At 54.3% G+C, this 20,586-nt stretch overlaps 7 protein-coding genes across 7 annotated transcripts; 3 read left to right on the top strand and 4 right to left on the bottom strand.

The window, feature by feature from the left end:
* Window positions 1-13: 13 nt before the first annotated feature.
* On the bottom strand, window positions 14-1,966 carry BO72DRAFT_450877 (ribonuclease P protein subunit p40). The gene is made up of 7 exons (XM_040945358.1): window positions 1,572-1,966; window positions 1,380-1,524; window positions 1,250-1,312; window positions 1,080-1,181; window positions 864-1,010; window positions 417-774; window positions 14-345 (listed from the first exon to the last, which is right to left on the bottom strand). The coding sequence occupies exons 1-7, from the start codon at window positions 1,713-1,715 to the stop codon at window positions 90-92; spliced, it is 1,215 nt and encodes a 404-aa protein (XP_040798182.1). The 5' UTR covers window positions 1,716-1,966; the 3' UTR covers window positions 14-89.
* Window positions 1,967-2,323: 357 nt separating this feature from the next.
* BO72DRAFT_435589 (WD repeat-containing protein) lies at window positions 2,324-4,102 on the top strand. Its single transcript, XM_040943291.1, has 3 exons — window positions 2,324-2,670; window positions 2,781-3,093; window positions 3,175-4,102. Exons 1-3 carry the CDS (start codon window positions 2,552-2,554, stop codon window positions 3,862-3,864), a joined length of 1,122 nt encoding a protein of 373 aa, XP_040798181.1. The 5' UTR covers window positions 2,324-2,551; the 3' UTR covers window positions 3,865-4,102.
* Window positions 4,103-5,160: 1,058 nt separating this feature from the next.
* BO72DRAFT_385320 (putative C6 transcription factor Prf) lies at window positions 5,161-7,323 on the bottom strand (the record flags this gene model as incomplete). The annotated part of the gene is made up of 5 exons (XM_040941584.1): window positions 5,161-5,460; window positions 5,510-6,001; window positions 6,063-6,582; window positions 6,642-6,924; window positions 7,023-7,323. 5 exons carry the CDS (start codon window positions 7,321-7,323, stop codon window positions 5,161-5,163), a joined length of 1,896 nt encoding a protein of 631 aa, XP_040798180.1.
* A 545-nt stretch (window positions 7,324-7,868) lies between these two features.
* On the bottom strand, window positions 7,869-9,784 carry BO72DRAFT_435582 (mitochondrial 54S ribosomal protein uL2m). Its single transcript, XM_040943290.1, has 2 exons — window positions 8,389-9,784; window positions 7,869-8,316 (listed from the first exon to the last, which is right to left on the bottom strand). Exons 1-2 carry the CDS (start codon window positions 9,502-9,504, stop codon window positions 8,215-8,217), a joined length of 1,218 nt encoding a protein of 405 aa, XP_040798179.1. The 5' UTR covers window positions 9,505-9,784; the 3' UTR covers window positions 7,869-8,214.
* A 1,603-nt stretch (window positions 9,785-11,387) lies between these two features.
* Window positions 11,388-12,984, top strand: BO72DRAFT_385369 (B-type cyclin nimE; the record flags this gene model as incomplete). The annotated part of the gene is made up of 3 exons (XM_040941586.1): window positions 11,388-12,641; window positions 12,692-12,830; window positions 12,887-12,984. The coding sequence occupies 3 exons, from the start codon at window positions 11,388-11,390 to the stop codon at window positions 12,982-12,984; spliced, it is 1,491 nt and encodes a 496-aa protein (XP_040798178.1).
* An 842-nt stretch (window positions 12,985-13,826) lies between these two features.
* On the top strand, window positions 13,827-15,028 carry BO72DRAFT_435576 (HIT-like protein; the record flags this gene model as incomplete). Its single annotated transcript, XM_040943289.1, has 4 exons — window positions 13,827-14,228; window positions 14,280-14,418; window positions 14,557-14,659; window positions 14,763-15,028. Exons 1-4 carry the CDS (start codon window positions 14,086-14,088, stop codon window positions 15,026-15,028), a joined length of 651 nt encoding a protein of 216 aa, XP_040798177.1. The 5' UTR covers window positions 13,827-14,085.
* A 260-nt stretch (window positions 15,029-15,288) lies between these two features.
* BO72DRAFT_385277 (SIR2-domain-containing protein) lies at window positions 15,289-20,488 on the bottom strand (the record flags this gene model as incomplete). Its single annotated transcript, XM_040941581.1, has 10 exons — window positions 15,289-15,470; window positions 15,543-15,748; window positions 15,842-16,770; window positions 16,918-17,147; window positions 17,881-18,079; window positions 18,152-18,691; window positions 18,779-19,089; window positions 19,197-19,462; window positions 19,532-19,644; window positions 19,883-20,488. Coding segments are annotated over 10 exons (3,582 nt in total), but the record flags the coding sequence as incomplete, so codon positions are not given.
* Between the last annotated feature and the right edge of the window lie 98 nt (window positions 20,489-20,586).

The following is a 20,586-nucleotide window of genomic DNA, read 5'->3' as shown; positions in this document are numbered from 1 at the left end:
GTCTGAGTGTACAGTACAATTCTCCAACACAGGGGGGTATAATCAACTACACTCTTCCAACAGGTATCCAGAAAACCAACCCCGCTACGTTACTGTAGAACCGACGCTCCCACAAACTCCCAACTGACAAAGTGCCGCCCCAACCGCCGAGCAGCCGCAATGGCATCCTTGCCAACCTTCTCCTCATCCTCGGGCCCCGAAGGCGCAGCAGCAGCCATCGTCAACGCCGGAAGCACCAAAAGCAAATACCCATCCCGGGCCTCGACCGCCTCCCGGCCCAGCGCATTCGCTGAGATGGCGAACCAAGCGGATGCTGCCGCGGAGCCACCGGCAGCCGTCTCCCGCCTACCACCATGGTATCAGTAGTCGTTTCTTTACAGTGAGTGGGGGAGTGGGGTAATCCAGAGAAGACGCACAGTAACTGAACCAGCAACCCCACGATCCATTTGGAAGGGATCAGGCCGCGCCACCGTAGCGACACGAGGTCGGTGGGTTGGGCCTCGTCCGCGTCCGGCACGCAGTAGCGGCTCAGGTACGGATCCACGTCGTCGGCGGCGGTGACGCGCGGCGAGCCGAGGGAGACCATCGCCAGCCATTCGGAGACCTCGGTGCATTGGTTTTGCAATTCCGCTTGGTGGGTAGCGGCTGCGGCTGCGGTGGAGGAGTCCTGAAGTTTGAGGGTGTCGAGAGGCGGGACGAGGATTTGCGGGTGTTCGGTGATGGCGGGCGAGCAGGGGAGGATTTGCGGGTGGTTGCCTTTGAGGGATAGGTCGTCTGGTGCTGGTATGTTAGCTTTGCGGAGTGCTGTATACGTCGAGGGTAGGGTTCGGTTTTGGGAGAAGGGTAATGGGGGTTAGGGGTACCGTCGGCGATGCCATTTGTCTCGGATGAAAGATCGAAGAAGAGCCAGGCTACGGACTGGGTAAGGACGTTTTGGAAGGCCCACTCAATCCGCTTGAAGCCCTTTTTGCCGTGGAGCATCGATGGTAAGCGGAGGTTGAGTTCGATGACTGGTTCGAGGGTTAGCTTCTGTGGTTGGTTGGCATTGGAAAGAGGGGGGGGGGGGGAGGTGGGCGTACTGTATCGCTCTTTTGCGTGTTTCCTGCCGCCGCTGCGGATGGGCTTTCCTGTCAAACCGGTCCGCTCGAAGATCTCCCTGCTGAGCTCGAGTTTCAAGATGCCTGGGGATCTGGTTAGGGAACTTTGTTCATGCGTTGGACTAGATTGAGCTGCTGGGAGGCGGGGGCACCATCTCGGAGCGTGAAGACACTGTCTGAGCCTGATCGGCCCTCCGATATCATAAGAATGTTTCCTGCGAAAGAAAGATGTCAGCACCATCAGGTCACCGCTGAGTGATCTGTGAAGCCAGTGAGGTGCACCTTTCTTGATGTAGGTGTTGAAGAATTCCGTCTCCAGTAGAGACGACAGGGACATGAAGACCCGCGCATAGCGGAGCTTCTGTAGTTTACTGTCCAAGGATGCTTGGATGGTTGTGTATGCCTCCTTGGGTAAAGTGACTTCGACCTGGTGGTATTGTTAGTAAGGCTCTATGGTATTGTGGGCCAACATACAGTATGGACGAAAGGATGGCCCAGAATGGCCGAGAACGGGACTTTTCTTGTCGGTGGCTGTTTAGGATCGATGAATGGCGGCAGTTGTCCTAGGCTGGTGAAGCACTTTTCGCGCCTGGACGCATCATCGTTGAATTCTAGCATAACGAGGGAAACTTAAAGAGACGAGTTGAGAGCGATTCTTGTTGTTTGGCCTTGGAATTGTTCAATACGTTCTTCCTTAAGCACGACTGAAAAAAGTTCGGATGCGAACCAGCCCGGAGAGTTTTATCGGTCGCTTCAGTTTCGCTGGTACACAAGGTCACAGAGATAAGCTGCTATACTGCTATACAGCACCTATTAGTTGTACCAGTAGCAGTGAGATCAACCTGAAAGTATTGTACCGTGGCTTTTTTGTACTATTGGTTGGGGATCCAAGTATATCTTATGGAGAAGGGATTCAATGGCCTTGCCGGTCACCTGACCTGATTCCGCTGTGGACTATCGAGTACATACGAATGGGATTGTGTAGGAACTATTTTGACAGAAAGGAGCTTGTCGATGGTCAGTAGCCTGAGATGAGCTAGAATCCTTGAGTTCCCCTGCGATTGGATCAATAGTGAAGAAGAGCACAAGCTGCAGTCCCAAGAACATAGACTGCATTCGCATACTATAATGAGACAGCTCCGGGATCCGACCAATCACCGAGATGCGTAGGAACTGGAACTCCGCGTCGCGGCACTTTCAAGCTCACTTTCCAGCTTTCCATCCTCTTCTGCCAACCCTCCCACTCTCTCAGTTCCATTTAATCTAGTTCAACTGAATTCCGCAGCCCCTTTCCTGATCGCTCCTCTAATCCCGTGTGTGAATTCCACCTCAACCTCAACAAACAGCCCCTCGGGGCTTCTCATCGGATTGGCAGCCCGCCGCAATCGCAAATCTGCCAGTGCCCGCACCGCAGCAGCAACCACAGCAGCACCGCAGCACCGTCCAATCGCGCAATGGCGCCCCCTCCCCCTCGCCGGAATCTACTCCCCAAAGACCGATTTGCCTTCAACTTTGGGAGTCTAAAGACTCAGAATTACCATGATCCTGTTGCGCGTGGACCGGGATCTCATACGTGCGTGTTCCGCTCCGCTCCCCCCCGCGACGACGACATGAAGCAATGAAAGCATCATGGATCCAGGATTCCTACTGATACGAGCCGACTACGGTTGAACACACACACAGTATCCGAACAATCGCCTGGAACCCCACGGGCCAGCTAGTTGCAACTGGGTCCGCCGACCGCACCCTCCGAATCTGGAACCCCGAACGCTCGCAAGTCAAATACTCCACCGAATTGCGCGGCCACACGGCCGGTATCGAGAAGGTCGTCTTCAACCCCACGCGGGACTCGGAATTGGCCAGCTGCTCGACGGATGGCACGGTGCGGTTCTGGGATGTGCGGTCCAAGACATGTGTGAGCCGGCTGGACGTGGGCACGGAGGCGTTCACGCTGTCCTGGTCTGCGGATGGGAGCACCCTTATCGTGGGAAGAAAGGTTGGTATAGCCCTGCAGCAGCAGCAGCAGCAACAACAACAACATCCACCCCGACTTGCTGACGAGTGCATCGATTCTTAGGACGACACCCTCATCCCCATCTCCATTGAGTCCCTCTCCACGCCGACGCCGACGCCCACCCTCCTGACCGACAAACCCCCCGCAGCAACCACAACCACCCCTCCCACAAGCATCTACCGAGCCCTCGAACCCCACCAACAACCCGTGCAAACCAACGCAACGACCTTCTCGCACCACATCGCCACGGCCGCCGCCCCGGACCTACACCTCTTCGCGACGACGGGCGAGGGGACCGTCAAGATCCTCTCGTACCCGAGCTTCTCCCTGCTGCACACCCTGCACGCGCACACGTCGGCCTGCCTGTCCATCGCCCTGGCGCCGACGGGCCGCTACCTGGCCGTCGGCGGCAGCGACGCCCTGATCTCGCTGTGGGACACCACCGACTGGATCTGCCGCCGCACGGTCTCCAGCAGCAACGGCGGCGCCGTGCGCGGCGTCAGCTGGAGCTTCGATGGCCGTTTCCTCGTCGGCGCCTGCGACGAGGTCGGCTGCGGCGGCAACGGGCTCGAGGTCTTCCACGCCGAGACCGGCGAGTCCGTCTACACCGTCCCCGTCGGCGGCAATGCCAACTCCGGCATCCCCGCCGTCGCCTGGCATCCCTCGCGGTACTGGCTGGCGTATTCCACCACCGCCGATGGCAGTGGCCATGGTGGGTTGAGGATCGTGGGGGCGGCTGGGGGGAATCTGTAATATCAAGGTGTTGTTGTTGTTGTTGTTGCTGCTGCTGCTGCTTCCCCGGCAAAAGATGAATCTTATGATGTTGTGTTTGTCGAGAGACAATGTATGATGTCCTTTCCACCGTAAAGGGTTATCGTGTGCAACCCCGGTGGTCATCCATTTTCAGGCGTTTTTATGGTGTTGTCGAGGCAAGTCTTGCTGGTTCTGGTCGCATATGGTTCTTGGATGTTGTCTTTCACTTTGCATTTCTCCCCCCCCCCCCCTTTCTTATAGTTGCTAAGTGCGGGGTGAATACCACAAGTCTTACCATTTAGGAAGTCTGGTATTTTACGAACATGTAGGACGCATTGGCTATCTTGATTCTTGATATGGGTGATCTCATGGGGTATGGTATGTCCAAATGCTAACTCAACTCGATATCCCCCCACCCTCCCACTTATCAATGAATGTACAATTCGTAAGTCTCGTGATTTTTCCCGCCCAGCGGCTCTATAGTGATTGATCATCATTCTTTTCTGTTCCGAATTCTCGCATATGCAAATGGGTCGGATCTCTCAAGGCAGAATATTCGGATCCGGGTAGGCATCCCAGTTCGTGGTCAGAAGCTGCGCCCACTGGGCCTCGCTGAGGCCGTCCAGACCGCCGGACATGCTGTTGTCCAGGGTGGAACCATCGAGCCCAGAGAATGCGAGGGCATTCACGTCCCACCGCGGGACCCCGGCGAAGACATCGGGATACCCAGCGCCAGCGTCGAGTGGGATCGCCGGATTGGCGAACATGAGGTTTGCTGCGGTTGAATTGGTGTTGCAGGCTGCCGCAGCCGAATCGAGGGAGCTGGCTGGGGTGGCGATGAAGCTGTTGTTGGCGAGTCCAGGCGGCTGCTGGGGACTGAGTCGCGTGTACGACGAGGTGGCGGAGGATGAGTGAACATCCGGGGAGAGCGAGTCGGTGCGCAGATCTACACTGCTGCTGCCGCCGCTGTAGTCGACCACCACGGGATGGCTCAGGTCTCGGTCGGGGGTGTGGATCTCGTCTCCGAACGCCGGGGGCTGCTGTTGGGTGCGATGTCTTTTGTGCCGGTGGGCTGCTGCTGCTGCTGCGTCACTCAGCGAGGGGTTGGCTTGGCGGACTTCGAGGCGGATCTGCTGCGCGACTGAAGAGGACCGGGAGCTGGAGCCGCAGCTTCCTTGCGATGCGTCGAAGGGGTCTGGGTCAGGCTGGACTCGTGTTTGGCTGACGTTCAGTAGAGATGAGTCGCTGGAGTAGCGTCTCTCGGTGAAAGCCTGAGGAAAGGAGGCCAATTAGCACTCAATGATCCTGTGAGATTTCAAGTAAAGGGATGGAGCTTACCGCGTCTCGCTGCAGACCCGCTCTCATGAAGCATGCTTTCTTCGACTGATTGAAGTCGGACAACACCGTACCTGCGGTATCGAGATCCAGCTGAAAGATAAACGATTCCGCAAGCGGGTTCTTGGTCTTCAGTAGGTGAAGTGCGGAGAAGACGAATTGTAAGGATGAACGGGCAGCCGAGTCGTCGGGCCGGAATTTCAGGTATTGTACAAAGACGCGTGCCGCAACGTAGACGCAAAAGGGTGTGAGGACATTCATCTGAAGATGCGTTAATGCCAAATAAGTTTGAATTCGAACTCGGACTCACCTTGCTGGGATCGACATGGCTGCTCAATCTCAAGATGTTCGAGATCTGCTCCGCAGCCAAGATACATCTTCTCTTGCTTTCGGTGGCAATGGGCCCTGGCATCTTGTTCTTTTCCGCTTTGAAGATGGCCGCCTGGTGGAGACAGATGGTGGCCGTGTGGATGGCCATGTTACAGAAGATGACGTTGGGGTCGGTTGTCCCGACGGATAATCGCAGATGAGAAGGCATGGTGAGAGAGAAATGGAGCAAAATGTTGTCATGGGACCTGTGCCGCTGCCAATAGACCCCATTGAGGTCGTGATCGTCATCGTGTGGATTAGGCCGATGAAGGTGGGCAAGGTTCTTGCCAAAGATGCTGGCCATGAAGGCCACACCCCCGAAAGCAGACAGGGTAGGCATGCCCTCTCCCGCGTGCGCAGCTTCTAGAGAAACTGTGTCTTGGGGCTGGTTCTTGAGAAAAGCCTCTTCAGAGGCTGGTAAGTTAGTCAAGACCTGTGGGGTCATGTCAGTCGATCGTTCTCTTTCAGCACACATACATTAGGTCGCAACTCACATCTCTGTCATCGAAAACGACAGGCCACCCAGTGCCAATGCTCGCAAACCGGTCGGCACAATACGCCATCCAGAACACCCGCCGTCGCTCCTCTTTTTCATTCCAGTCTTTTGCAGCAGTCAATGTTTGCTTCACATCGATACCTTCCCCATCGACCCGATTCAACCCTATCATGATAGCCAGCCTTGCGGCTTTCCCAGAACTCAACCACGCTCGAGGGAAGAACATCATCTTGAACTCGTAGGTACAGATGAGCACCCAAGCCTGACAGTGACCTAAAGACACCGCATGTTCCCCCAGCCCTTTCAGTTCGTCCGCCTCGGCGTATTTGCGGGCCCGCTCGTAGAATACCGAATGCAAGCTGGAGTATTTGTCGCTGATGGATGCCGCGTGACTCCACATAATATATTGCAAGCACAACGGGGGTCGTATGCTGGGGCCGAGGCTCATGGCCGCCAGTAGCCTGGGACGATGTAGTATGGGAATCCCAGGATGGATTTTCTCGAAGTATATCTCATTCCTGTTCGAAATAATGAGAAAGTGAACACGGAAGCAAAAGGCGATGTACTGCAAACATACAGCTCATCAATAATTTCTTGACTCGGAAGAGGCTCCTCCAGTCCAAGACTTATCATCTCCATGCCATAGTCCGGGGAGTTGGTCGGGCCAGCTTGCTGGAACGCCTGAGCGGGGAACGGGTCGGAGATTCGATCATGGTGTTGCTGAGACTCGCTCGATTCATTAATGATAGAAAGGATCTCGGAGATGTCGGTTGAGTGGTTTGTGACTGCGCCGGGGAAGCCACTCCCTTGGTCTAGTGGTGGATTTGTCTTCTGGTTCTTCAACAGGTTCTCGACTTGCGCTGCACGTGGGAAGTGGAATGTCAGTATGGGAGGGGCAGCTCAGAATCCGTACGCCAGCCAGGCGCCAGAAGGGTTGTGTCCTCCGAGGTTCACGTACCCAATCGCGCTTCCAACTGTTTCACATAACCTCGTTTGGGCCCGCTTTTCTTGCGAACTTCGTCGAAAACGCATTCATGGCCGAGACGGGAGCAAGTGCCGCAGCTGGGCCGCTTCCCGTCGCATCTCAGCTTTCGCCTCCGACAAAGTACGCAGGCAATGCGCTTCGGACGCGGTACATAGTGGCTGTCTGCATCGCTGTGTCCGGTCTCGTGCGTCGTAGAGGGAATCTGCAGGTCCTGCGAGGATGACGAAGGGTGAGGATCGGAGAGATGATGTGGGGGGCGATTCGAATCTGTCATGGCCGGAGGCGCGTGCAAGGAACAAGCAAGGAAAGGAATGACGCAGAAAGAGGAACACAGCGGAACCGGTCGGAGGAGACTGGCTCTCGATTCGCAAGACAAACGACTTAGGGAATGTAGTAAAGTTGGGACGGCATTGACTTTTGGTTAACGATAGAGGTCAAATGTCGCTGTCAGTGTGAAACTATCGCTAAGTCAGCAGGAGGCTTCTAGGCGCATCGTCGATTCGAAGTCGTTCCTGGTTAGTAACTTTTGGCCACCACAGGGCGTTTGTGAGGGTGGGAGTCGATGACTTTTGGCCCTTAAGCTGATCTGGATAAATTCTTTGCTGGAACTGAATGCAAAGTGATTCTTTTAGAGAAACATTCAAGGTATTCAACCCATTGAATGCCGTTCTCCAGGGATCGATTGTTCTTCGCTCTCGACTCGCGGAACAATAACGGCGACCATTATTAAGATGAGCAAGGACCACCTTCTCTCATTGGGCAACGCCATGCTCATCCTACATCAACCTGGTACTGAATCATTAAGACGTAGCCTGAAATAAAAGGTAATCTTGGATTTCTTAACCATGTAGCAGTAGTAGTAGTAGTATACAAAAACAACGCCAGAAAATATGAGGGTGGACATTTCCATAAGACCCGGACGGAAAGCAGTGTAACCAAAGTAGATATCTAAAACCCTCGAGGAAAAGCCATGCCGGAGACGAAATAAAGTACATACAACCGAATGCAAATGAGAAGCGGCCTTGAGCAAGTGAATCAGAGAAATCTGACTGTGTCCACCCCAGCACCTTTCCCACCGAGAAGTAGAGTCACACTTCGAACATAATGCTTGCCGCATGAGGGGAAATCGAGGGAAAGGTAAAACAGAATGTACATGATAGATCGTCTAGCTGTATCCACGGCGACGCTTGCCCTGGTTGCGAACTCTGGGCACGACGACGGCCTTATTGATCTTCCACTTGGGACGAGTCTTGTAACCGGATTTCGCCTGTACGAAAAAAAATGTTAGCCAACTAATCGAATTGAAACATCCCGGGTATATTGATTGAGGAATACATACCGGCATACCCCAAGGACTCTTGGGATCCACGTTACCCTTGGACTTACCACGTCCACCACCGTGAGGGTGCTCAGCGGCGTTCATGGCGAGACCACGGACGGTAGGACGAATGTTCAGCCAACGAGAACGACCAGCCTTTCCAAGCTGTCTGTACTGGTAGTTGGGGTTGCTGGCAACACCGATCGTAGCACAACAATCCTTGTGAATCAGTCGAACTTCACCACTTTGTAAGCGGATCGTGATGTGGGAAGCAATGCGCTCCCGCTTTTGCTTTTCGTTTTGAGTCATGCGCTTGACCTCAGTTTCACCCTCCTGATCCTTCCTCAGGTTCTCCTCGTACCGGGCCTGTTCATCACTACCCTTGGCGATGACCGTGGCAAAGGTACCAGCGCTACGGCACAGCTGGCCGCCCTTGCCGGGACGGAGACCGACGTTGAAGATCAATGTACCAATTGGAATCATGTGCAGAGGCAGGCAGTTTCCTCTCCAGGCGGTTCTAGCGGCCAACACACCAGGATCCACAACTCCTCCCATGCTCTTCCAGAGTTCTTCCGGAATTCCGGCCATGTAGCTCTCGACCACATCACCAGCTCTCATCCCATCGGCGGCAAGAATATAAGTGAGCTTCCTGGTCAACTTGCTCCGGACGAGAGCAATGTGAGCGGAGCGACCGGGGTCATGTTCGATGCGCTCCACCTCGTGCGGGCCTGGTGCGGCGCGCGCAAAGTCGACCATACGAATACGGCGCTTGTGACCACCACCACGATGTCTGACCGTGACTTGACCCGTGTTGTTACGACCACCCTTGGCTTGACCTCGCTTGGGGAAAGTCAATCGATGCACGGGACGTCCTTTCCAGAGGTGATCGTTGATCGGCCTTCGCAAATGTCTAAGACCGGGTGTGCGGGGTTTGTACCTGCGGACCTGGATACCGGACTGTTCACGCACGGGCGGAGGAGCAAAGGTGATGTTGGGATCGAAAGCTGAAGTGAGAGTCTCACCAGCGGAAGGAGTTCCGGTTTCGCGGGCGGTGGAGTATGCTCGGGGTGCAATAGCGGAGGACAGGCATCTGAAGGGCAGGCGCAAGCCCGTCAAGGCCATGCGGGGTTGCAGCATGATGAGAAGAAGACTCCGACGTGGAGTTTGAGGACAGACTGAATTATCAATGGATCGCAGTCGGGTGTTCAGGCTAATGCCGCAATGGCTATCTTGATTATAGCGGAAAGTCGAGGTAGAGGATTAGTGACTGGGCATTCTCGTTCAGAGAAAAAATCAGAAGAAATTCGGCACAGAGCAAGTGGAGGATGAAGATCACGTCGAGTGACACCACCGAGACAACACCCCGCTCAAGTGCAAGTGTTGTGAGAACCTGGGGATGATTGCAGCACTTTCTTGTCCACCCGGAACAAAAATGTCGAACATGGTTTGGACGGTGTGGCTTGGCCGCATGGTCACCTGATGTTCTTCCCACCGCCACAGGAAGATGGAGCCACTAAAGATGACTAAGCGGAGTACAGCACCGGCACGTGATGAGACCGCGACACGACAGACAGATAGAGTAGGTTGCCGTAGTGATGGACTAGTGTTTTGGCGGTCGTGGCCGCGCAGCATCACGGTCGAGGTCGCGACGGGCGTCTTGGAGGCCAGCAGGTTCAGGTGTCTTTCCTGCCTTGAATTAACTCAGGCATCAACCATGGAAACTGAGATCGATGGATGACGCTCTCTCCGCTCTTCTCTCGCTCCACCACCATCACTAATAAATACAGCAGGTTATGCACTCTCTCTTCTCCCTGACCGTATCATCGTTACCATTTCTTACCGCACCTTCGCACAGGCCTTTTGCAGAGCAGTTACGTCGGTCATACATCCACTTGACACTTACATACATACATATAACATCGATCTTGAGCCGCCCTTCTTTGCTCCTCCCCTCTTACACCCCCCTTTCTGTTTGCTGTTGTAGACTATCCCGTACCTCTCTTTCCTTCCTCTCCCCCCCCCCCAAAACCTGGTCCTTCATCTCTTCTCCACTCCTACCTTAAACCACTCACTCACTCACTTCTCCCTCCCCTCACCTCCCCTCGTACGTACATAAACATCAACATCAACATAAACATAAATATCGACTACCTGTCCACCCATCTATCCATCGATTCACTTTGCAGACTCTAAGCAAACTCTCTTCACTTTGCATCAACATTACATACGTGGTACAGCTCCAGCACCATCTCAGCTGCAATCGCCCATTGCCAACTGGGTTGTGCTGTTACGGGAGTGGGGCATCTTTTCCCATCTTGGCCGGGCTTTTCCACGCTAAGAGTAGGGCCAAACATAGCCTTTGCCCTGTCACCTCTCGACCACCTTTTCCCTGGACCTACACTTCTCTATCAACATCATCATCTCCTCCAAGGGGGCTCGACACCACCCATTGAAGCCGCCATCTCGCCTGTTTCTCGTGTCATTGTCGATAATCTACACGTCGACATCCATCTTCTCGCGCCCGACCGACCGTACGCCTCGAATTCAGCGCGAAAATTACGTGACCGACTCAACTCGAACCCTCAGACCTTGTCAATAACGTCAACAAGGTCTTATATGCGACTATCTGGAACTTGCATTACCCGGATAACTCTCAAACATCTGGCTTGATAGCTTGCAGAGCCTTGCATTGAGCCTAATATATTGGGGTTGGGCAAATAATCACGCGTGGTACGTACGATTCCCGTCTCCCAGTCTCCAGGTATTTGAGCTCCACCGGGGTAATCTCCTCGGGAATGCTGACTAGACACTAGCTAACCGGGAGCTCGCAGTTGCTATAGGCACCTCATAACTTGTTTTGCTCCTCTTCAGTCTTTCCTCTCACCCTTCTCCTTTCTCACAATATGCCTCCGGTAAGGATCCTCTGACCAAGTGACGCGTCTGTTGTGTCGACTGTTCACCAACCGTGCGGAAACTGCACCCTGGCGTTCTGCCTCGCGTGTACGGAGTTTCTCATGCTAATGTCCTTGCAGGCCAGAAGCCTCCGCACGAGAGGTGCCATGAACGAGAACGATGAGAACGGGCCGTCGACGCGCCTGACCCGGGCCAAGGCTGCTGCCCTGTCGTCCGGTGACGCCCACACCTCTGCCGCCGCCACTAAGAAACCCACCCTACAGACCAAGAAGGCTGCCACCGCCACCACTACCGGAACTACGAGACGACGTGCAGCTCTGGGAGATGTGAGCAATGTTGGCAAGACAGAGAATGGCGAAGTCAAGGAGGCGAAGAAACCGGCTGCGACTAAAGCTCCCTTGGCACCCAAGAACAACCTGCCGACCGGAGGCGTTCAGAAACCCACCAAAACGAACCCGGCACGCACCAACCCTGGAGTCAAGAGTGACACCGCGAAGAAGCAGCCCGCAGAACCGAAACGCCCTGGTAGCGGATCTGGAATTGGTGGAAATCAGCCGAGACGGACCACGACCCGCAACTTACAGCAGAAAGAGGCAGTGCCAGAGGAACCACCATTGAAGAAGGCCAGTGTCGAAAAGAAGGAAAAGAAGCCAGTGACGGAACAGGTTCAGGATGAGAACGCCCAGGCACCTATTGATCCCAAGGTTTTGGAGAAGCCCACCGAAGATTTTGTGGATGATCTGGACGCTGAAGACCTCGATGACCCGTTGATGGCCGCCGAATACGTTGTTGAGATCTTCGACTATCTTGCAGTGCTTGAGGAGGAGACCTTGCCCAATCCTGACTACATCGACCATCAGCCCGACTTGGAATGGAAAATGCGTGGTATCCTTGTCGACTGGCTCATCGAAGTTCACACTCGTTTCCGCCTACTCCCCGAAACCCTGTTCCTTGCTGTGAACATCATCGATCGTTTCTTGTCTGAGGAAGTGGTCGCTCTGGACCGTCTTCAATTGGTTGGTGTCGCTGCTATGTTTATCGCATCCAAGTACGAGGAAGTACTCTCGCCCCACGTCGCGAACTTCAGCCACATCGCCGACGAGACCTTTTCGGACAAGGAGATCTTGGACGCTGAACGTCACATTCTCGCCACGCTGGAATACAACATGAGCTATCCCAACCCGATGAACTTCCTCCGCCGCATTTCCAAAGCAGATAACTACGACATTCAAACCCGTACTCTTGGAAAGTACCTCATGGAAATTAGCCTTTTGGATCACCGATTTATGGAGTACCGCCAGAGCCATGTTGCGGCCGCTGCAATGTACCTGGCTCGCCTTATCCTCGCTCGGGGGCCTTGGGTAAGTTTCGCTATCATCAGCTATCTACTCCGCACACTAACGCATGGTAGGACGCCACCTTGGCTCATTATGCTGGATACACGGAAGAGGAAATCGACCCCGTCTTCCGGTTGATGATCGATTACCTTCATAGACCCGTGTCCCACGATGCGTTCTTCAAGAAATACGCTAGCAAGAAGTTCTTGAAGGGTGAGCACACATTGTTCCAGTTGAGCCCATCCTACGATAACTGACAGTCCTTCTAGCATCCATCCTTACCCGGCAATGGGCGAAAAAGTACCACCAACTTTACATCACCAGTTCTATGTCAGAACCCTACCACTTCATTCAAGAAAAGGAGTAAGAAGAGCGTCTCCTCGTGACGATACTAAACCGGCATCCGACAAAACGACCCACAATAGGAGTTGGTTGATCCATATGATGGTATTTGATTTCTGATGGTATAAGGGCACCTCTTGCATATGTTTACGACGGCATTTTCCTGTTTTCGCTTTGCGGATGTTTGCATTGTTCGCTTCAAGGGTGTCTGGCGCTTTTCTCCTCTGCCTTGTGTTCGAGTTCTTCTCTAGTTCCTTCGGCTTGTTTTCTTGGTCGTGTCCTGGGTTGTACCTGCTGATACCTAACTTAAATATTCTCCTTCTTGACCCTGGGTGCTATGTGCATCGGACACACCAAGGTCGGAGGTTCTACTCCCAGTGTTATTTCAACTCTCTATTTCATTTTTGGTTCTACTTTTGCTTACAGCGACTGCTAAATCTCCTTGTCTTGCATCTTTCTTTTTCCACAGTGCGTGCTAGGTCTCTGCTGTGGAGGTATGTATGCTCAAGGCCTGGACGGATAATTGATCAGTGCGTGTTGATCATGAATTGCACATGGCCTGAATAATGACCGGGTAAGCACCGAGGCTTCTTGAGGTTCCTACGTTTACGGGTAGAAAATCAGAGCAGCTTGCTTAATGGTAATCATGGAATGACTATTCGAGATGAGTTCATTGAAGAGTATACTTGAGTTAGTTGGTTTCCTGTTGGTAGAAAAGGCTCTGGCGCTGAATAAATGTGTAGACTGGGTCTGGCGATGGCAGCGTTTGTAGGACCGAGGTTCCGAGGCAGGGATTCGGCACCCCCTCCAGCCACCACATTCTATTGTTGTTCCTACTTTCCATTCTTCACCAATGTGCAACCACCTCCTGCATAACCAGACCTTCCGTGAGAAATCTGGAACTTCCATTAATTCTGGGTGGCGTCGCAAAAGCAATCGGATAAGCTTTCCTGGCACCTCAATCTCAATCCCAGCAGCAACCGCTGCAGCTACAAATCAGCACGAACTATATGTTTATGTCCCACACCCGCCGGTGGCTCTCACATCCACTCATCATACAACAACTTGAACTATACCAAGTCAACTTAATCTAATCAACTCCAACTCGGAATTTGAATCAAGCAAGATGGACTCCATTCCATCCTCCTCCTCATCCCCATGCCCCTTCTGCACCATCGCCCACACATACCCGCCTCTCCCCCCGACAACGTTCCTCCGCCAACACCACCAAGACCCAAATCCCAAGAATGTCTCCAACCCAGCGATGCTGTCGACCCCCCCACATTCAGATCTCGATACGACAACGAGCACGAGCACGAGTACGGCCCACCTCATCCTGTCGACCCCATCCCTCCTCGCCTTCCTGGACATCATGCCTCTCACGAGGGGCCATCTCCTCCTTGTCACGCGGGAGCACTATGAGAAACTGGGCGATGTCGGGGTAGGCGTTAGTCGCGAGGTTAGTCTAGTCCTTTACCTACTGACTTACCCACCTCCCATCATCAAACCAGAACCACATTGAAACTAGTCTCGCTCTGTTCTAGTGGGCAGTGTACTACTACTAGTACTTCTGGATAAAGCTGACCCCGAGCAAAAGATCGGCCAATGGCTCCCCATCCTCTCGCGGGTAGTGATGCGGACGCTTTTCGGGGCGGACGCAGCAGCAGCGGACTGGCATTGGAATGTGGTGCAGAATAATGGTGCGTTTTACTCTCACTTCTCTTCAGTTTACCGATGGTGGGGGGGGGGGGGGCATCGTAAGCACAGCACAGCAGAGTTAACCCGGACAATGGGGGCTTGTAGGCGTCCGAGCAGGGCAGCAGGTTCCGCATGTGCATTTTCATGTGATTCCGCGACCGGATTTGGGCAGTGCGTCGGGTGCTGGTGCTGCGCGGCCGAGTTTTGTGATGTTTGGGCGCGGGCAGAGGGAGGAGTTGGATGAGGAGGAGGGGGAGGCGTTGGCGCGCGGGCTGAGGGAGGAGTTGGCGAGGGAGATTGTTAAGGTCATGAAGGTGGAGGGGGTAGATTTGGAGGTGGGGTTGGGGGTTGGGGGCAGGGGGAGGCTTTAGGTTTTATTGGTCTAGAGATACAGTACAGTGCTGTGTAAAGAATAGACATGGGCTTGGGGTTTTCATCGCCAGGTTTATATGGTATTTATTTATGCATCCATTCCAGGTTCTTGGTGTGAGTATGATGAGCATGACATGTTGGATTTTTAGATAAATGCATGCTAGAGGCTATTCTGGTATCATGGGGCCGGCGTGGCGCTGCCTGATCTGGGTTCTTTGTTGTCGTACTGCGGGTTTTTGGTGAAGTACTATTCCTTAAGTCAATATACGTGGATCCTATATTGATAATCCGGGGGAGGTGATAAAAGGCAACGTACCTTCTTTCTGAAGGAATTCAATTGATCGGCATAGACGCCCTCTGAGTCGAGTCTGCTGCGTCCCTTGGACACATCCGATACTTGTCCTTCGGGGAGTCTGCGGTAGGTGATGAGTCGACGGGACCCTGAGATGCTGTTAGTGCTGTTGTCCTTGACCTATGGAATGATGTTGGAAGAAGGCAGACGGTTCCACTCACAGTTGTAGAAGGGCTGAACGGACACACTCAGAACCTCCAGGTTCGGGTGCATGGGCGTGTCTAGCTCGAGATCCTCGTCGTTGGCGGTAGGCATCCACATGCACATGCGCCCACCGATAACGAGAGTCCGAGCGGCAAAGTTGAGGATATCGTTCTGCATGGCCTCGAAGCCGTAGGGCTTCTTCGGAGCAATGTAACCGGGTCGACTGTATACACACGATCAGCGATACGAGGCTCTTCTCCCGTGGCGTCACCACCACTCAAGCAAAAGAACCAAAAAAAAAGAAAGAAAAACATACAGATGAGCCGGCACCCCATCGATAATCACCTCCTCGTTCCGGAGCCCCTCCCGCCTCCCCAACACCCTCAGCCCCTCGCGCACCCCGTACGGCGGATCGCAGACGATCCCGTCGAGGAACGGCTGCGCGCGCAGCGGCGTATTCGTCAGATCGGAGGAGAAGACATCCAGGAACTGGCCGACGATCTCATACTGCTGGAAGTTGGCGAGCACGCCCATGGTGCCGCCGCGCTCGATCATCTCCTTGCCGCGGAAGCTGCGGCCGTCGATGTCCGACCCAAAGTTCAGGGCCCCGAAGTGGCCCATCGCCACGAGGAAGCTGCCCGTGCCGACGAAGGGGTCGTAGAACAGCTTGCCCGGCGCCGCGTGGGCCATGTTCGCCGTGATCAGCGTCAGCTCCGCGTCCATGGACGTCGTGCTGATGTACCGCCGCTTCTTGAGGTCGTACTTGTTGATCACGTCGCGGCTGCTGTTGGCCAGCCAGCGGCCGAACCAGATCCGCTTGGGTTCCTGGCCTTCTGGAACGGGGCGTAAGATGGGGGTGCTGCTGCTGCTGCGTCCCTCGGGAGTTGCAGCGGCAGCGTCAGTGGCAGCTACATCCCAGCCGTAGTCCTCCAGAACCCAAAAGTCTTGGTCCGGGTTCTTCATGCGGATGGGACCCTGGAAGCCGAGGAAGGAGAACGACTGGATGATCTCGCGCTTCTTGTCGTTGCTGCGTTTGCCCGCGAAGCTGTCGATCGTGAAGCGGAACGAGTCCGTCTGGAAGTCGGCCCAGCGGGCTTCGGTCGTCCGCCTGCGGACATCCGCGTGCACCTCGTCCAGGTTGGTGCCATATCCCCAGAGCTCGAAGATGTCCTTCGCTAGGATGCTGCGGGCGATGAGCGTGCGCGCCGCGGCTTCATCGGAGACTCTGATGACGCAGAATGGGGACTGGGGATGGATTCATTAGTTCATTTTGGCTGCTTTAAGCTTTTTTTTGCTGATGCGGGGGGGGAAGATAGAGAAAATTATGTTGGTGGTAATCTGTAGGTGATATGGAAGAGGAGTGTAGGACAGGTTCATCAGAATGAAACATACATATTTATCGTAGTAGACGAACTCGAGATCAATGCCGGCCAAGTCGGCCAGCGCCTGGATCTCAGGCTGTCGGAAAGACTCGTGGACCTGGGCGAAGCGGATCAGGTATTCCATCGTAATCGTCGGAGGGCTTGCGCTGGGCCCCGCGCCACAGCTGTCTGGTCGAACTGTTTCAATGACTGCAGTACTGCAACTGCGGAGAAAAATCACAGACAAGAAAGACTTGCAATCTGGTCAATTATCTGATTGGGAGCGTCGATGTGATTGTCTGGTCAGTGAGAGATGCGGAATTGATTTTTTTTTCCCTCATGATCCGCTGGATTTGAGGATCCCGTTTGTCGTCGACACCTTCCAACAGTCCAGCCCTGCTCAACATTGGAGGAATCACAATGCTACTCTACAATTTTGAATGAGACTGGATGTATGTTATGTGTACGAGGTAAAAATCTATGCAAGCACTTGTAATGATATTTTATCATGGTAACGATTGTAACAAACAGGTCTCCTATGAAGCCGGAGCCGGAGCCGGAAACAAGAATAGATACATTCTAAGCCCGCAGAAAGATAATAAAACATGCTTGATGATAATAATAAATGTATGTCTTCGTCCATCAATCTTTACAGCCTGTCCTTCCCTTTTGGTGATATCAAAACCCACAATGCAAAACCAACCCAATATACGCCGTTTCTCGAAACCAGCTGAGAGCCAGAGATGGAATGGCTAGCAACACACAAAACACCGCCGCTATGCGCCGACAACCCGAAACACATGTCGTGACTCGTAACCTTCAACCTGCGAGATTTCCACCTTCTCATCCTCCGGGATCATCTCGTGTTTGAGCTCCCACCCGGCCCGGCGGCAGAGCTCGGAGACCACCACGTCGCAGTCACCCAGCAAATCAATATCGAACTCCGTATGCGTCACGGGCTATCAGATCCGTCAGCCCGGGGGTGATTTTGGACTCAAGGGAGTAGGACTTACAGTGCGAGAGATGTAGATTTGAGGCACGTGACGAGGCAACACGCCGGGTGCCTCTGCGACAGGCGCTACTTTCAAAGACGTTCCGATGACAATGACCAAATCCACCCGTTCGCGGTCGTGGTGAAGCAGGCGACGACCGAATTCATCCGGAAGATCCTCGCCGAAGAACGTGATGTCGGGCTAAATTGACTGTCAGCAAGACGCCGGGCGAAGAGAATTCCAAAAAAAAAAGAAGAGAGCGCGCAAACTCACTTTCATAACACCGGGAGACGGGATTTCGTATTCATCATCCGAGCTGTCGCCGCAGTCGTCCTTGCGATTTCGGTGCACACCAGTGGTGCTGCGCTTGCGTTTCGCTCCCGTCTCCTCTGCGATTCGGTCACGGCACGCGGTACACTGAGGGATGGCACCCTTCTTAATCTCGTCGAAGATCTCGTCACCGGTTACCTGATATTTGCACTTGACACATGTCGCGGTGGCGAACGAGCCGTGACACTGGACGATATTCTCCGCGGCGACACCGGCATTGGCCTCGATGTTGTCGATATTCTGGGTGTAGTTGGTCAACAATTTCCCCTTGTCCTGCAGCAGGCGAATGAACGCGTGCGTCGGCGAGAACTTCTTTTCCGTGGGGAGAATGTCCTTGGCAACCGAGAAGAAGATGCTGGGGTCTTCGCGAAACACATGAATGTCGAACACCTCCTGCGGATCGCTCAGGCCCAGATGCGCGAGCTGTGAATATAACCCGGTATCCTTGGAGCGGAAGTCGGGGATCCCAAGACTAGTGGATATCTACAAGATCCGCATCAGTATATCGCAGACTCTTGCGCGACGAAAACAGGGTGCACCCCAGGGGGAGGCGGGCGAGGGATGACTTACGCCAGCGCCGGTCAGCACGACGATGTTTTTGGACTCCTTCAGCAACCTCACCGCATCATCGATGGTATTATACTGTGGGAGCTTCGGACGTCTCGAGAACTCTCGCGAGATCGCGATCGCGAGGAGAGGGTGGTAGGCCTCGTCAGGGGCACCTTCGAGGAACGCCGGGGGCTGGATGCCGAACGCTGTGCACAGCTTCTTCGCAGTGACCGTCTCCTTTGCGATGGTCTCTTCGACGAACGCAGCCTTGCCGATTTCATGGAGGCGCTTTCGGTACGCGATAGCCTCCTCCAAAGTACAGGCATCGGGGACTATAGATACTCGAGCGCGGCGCAGTCAGCGGGTGGGGCCTTGCCTTGGGCTGCACACAGCGAGAGGGCGCCTGGGAAGGTATTTGTATAGATGGGTTTGACTTTACCTCCATCGCGAAGTTGCTCGTCCCGCAGTACCTCAATGGCGTCCTCGTAGAGAGACTGGGTTTCCCACTCCTCGCCCGAAGCGTCACTGTCGGTCTCGAACTCGGCTTGAGACATCTCGCCCTTGGTGGCAGTGGCGGTGGGGTCCTCGTTCGCCGTGGCTGGCTTGTCGATTACATCCGCGGAAGTCATCTTAACGGCGACGGCGGCGACTGGGGTCTGTAACGACGACAAGCTTTCCCCGCTGGGCGCTGATTCCAGGTCCATCCTGTGACGGAAGACAAGGGGGGGGGGGGGGGGGGGGGGGGGGGCACTTTCCAGCGACCGCTAAAACAACCCTTTCTTTCCCCAACTCACATTGAGCTCAGTTTTGCCACCCCGAAGGTGCTTGGCCGGGACAAAATTGGCTTTGATTATCTCCGGGGGGGAGGAGGGAAACGCGCTCGGGTACTACTTTATCCGGGTCCGTACGATAGTGGAATGGACAATGAACCAAGAGGATTTAGTGAATTCGCTTCAACATGAGGTGCTCATCCAAGGTATTATTAGATTCGTTGGTATTTCGAGCAAGTATAACATGACTTTTGAGGTGGTATCATGACAGGGAAAGGGGGGGTTTCGTAACATGGACATGCAGCGTTTGTTGTATTCAGGAGTCAGCCATTTCGTGGTCACTGTCTGAGTCCACCTCGATCTCCTCGTCCTCCCAACCTTCCTCACCCTCCTGGCCCTCAGCCTCTTCGTCCTCTATCTCCTCGCCCAGTTCCTGGTTCATCTCCTGAACCAGTTCGAGCGCATGCTCCTTGAGCCTCTCATCCTCGTACTGCTGGATCTCATAGAGAGCCAGACCCTGCTTGAGCCATTCGCGACTGGCAACAAGCGATGCAAGGCGCTTGGCCTCTGGGGTATCGGCTTCCTCCTCGTCATCCGCAGGGGCTTGTTGCTTCCCGGCCAGGAGATATAAGCACCATCCGCCTAGATACCAAGCCTCGATACTCTGATCATCTTCCAGGATCAACCGCTCCAAGACCTCCAACGCCTCAAACTCCAGCGCGACCTCCATCAAGAGACGAGAAAGACTGATTCTGGTAGCAAAGTCTGGAATGCTAGGGTCCTCCGGGGGCAGGTCCTTCCAGATCTCGAGACTCCTTCTCAGTGCTGCTTTGGCGTCGTCGGTCCGTAGCTGCGAGATTCGAATGGAAGCCAGGGTTTGGAGGACCTCGGGTCCATTGGGTTCAACGAGGAGAGCCTCCGTGATGAGCGTCTCGCAACGGTTCTCTGCATCTTCCTCCCAGCTACATTACGTCAGTACAAGAAATTCCTCCTCGCAGCCGCCGCGGGATGGGAAGGAGCCGGGAGGGGGGGGGGGGGGGGGAATCAACTTACGAAAGA

Source organism: Aspergillus fijiensis (genome assembly GCF_003184825.1).
Source record: "Aspergillus fijiensis CBS 313.89 unplaced genomic scaffold BO72scaffold_51, whole genome shotgun sequence".
NCBI classification, from domain to species: Eukaryota; Fungi; Ascomycota; class Eurotiomycetes; order Eurotiales; family Aspergillaceae; genus Aspergillus; species Aspergillus fijiensis.
Note: the sequence above shows the minus strand (reverse complement) of the source record. Positions and strands in the feature narration are given on the sequence as shown.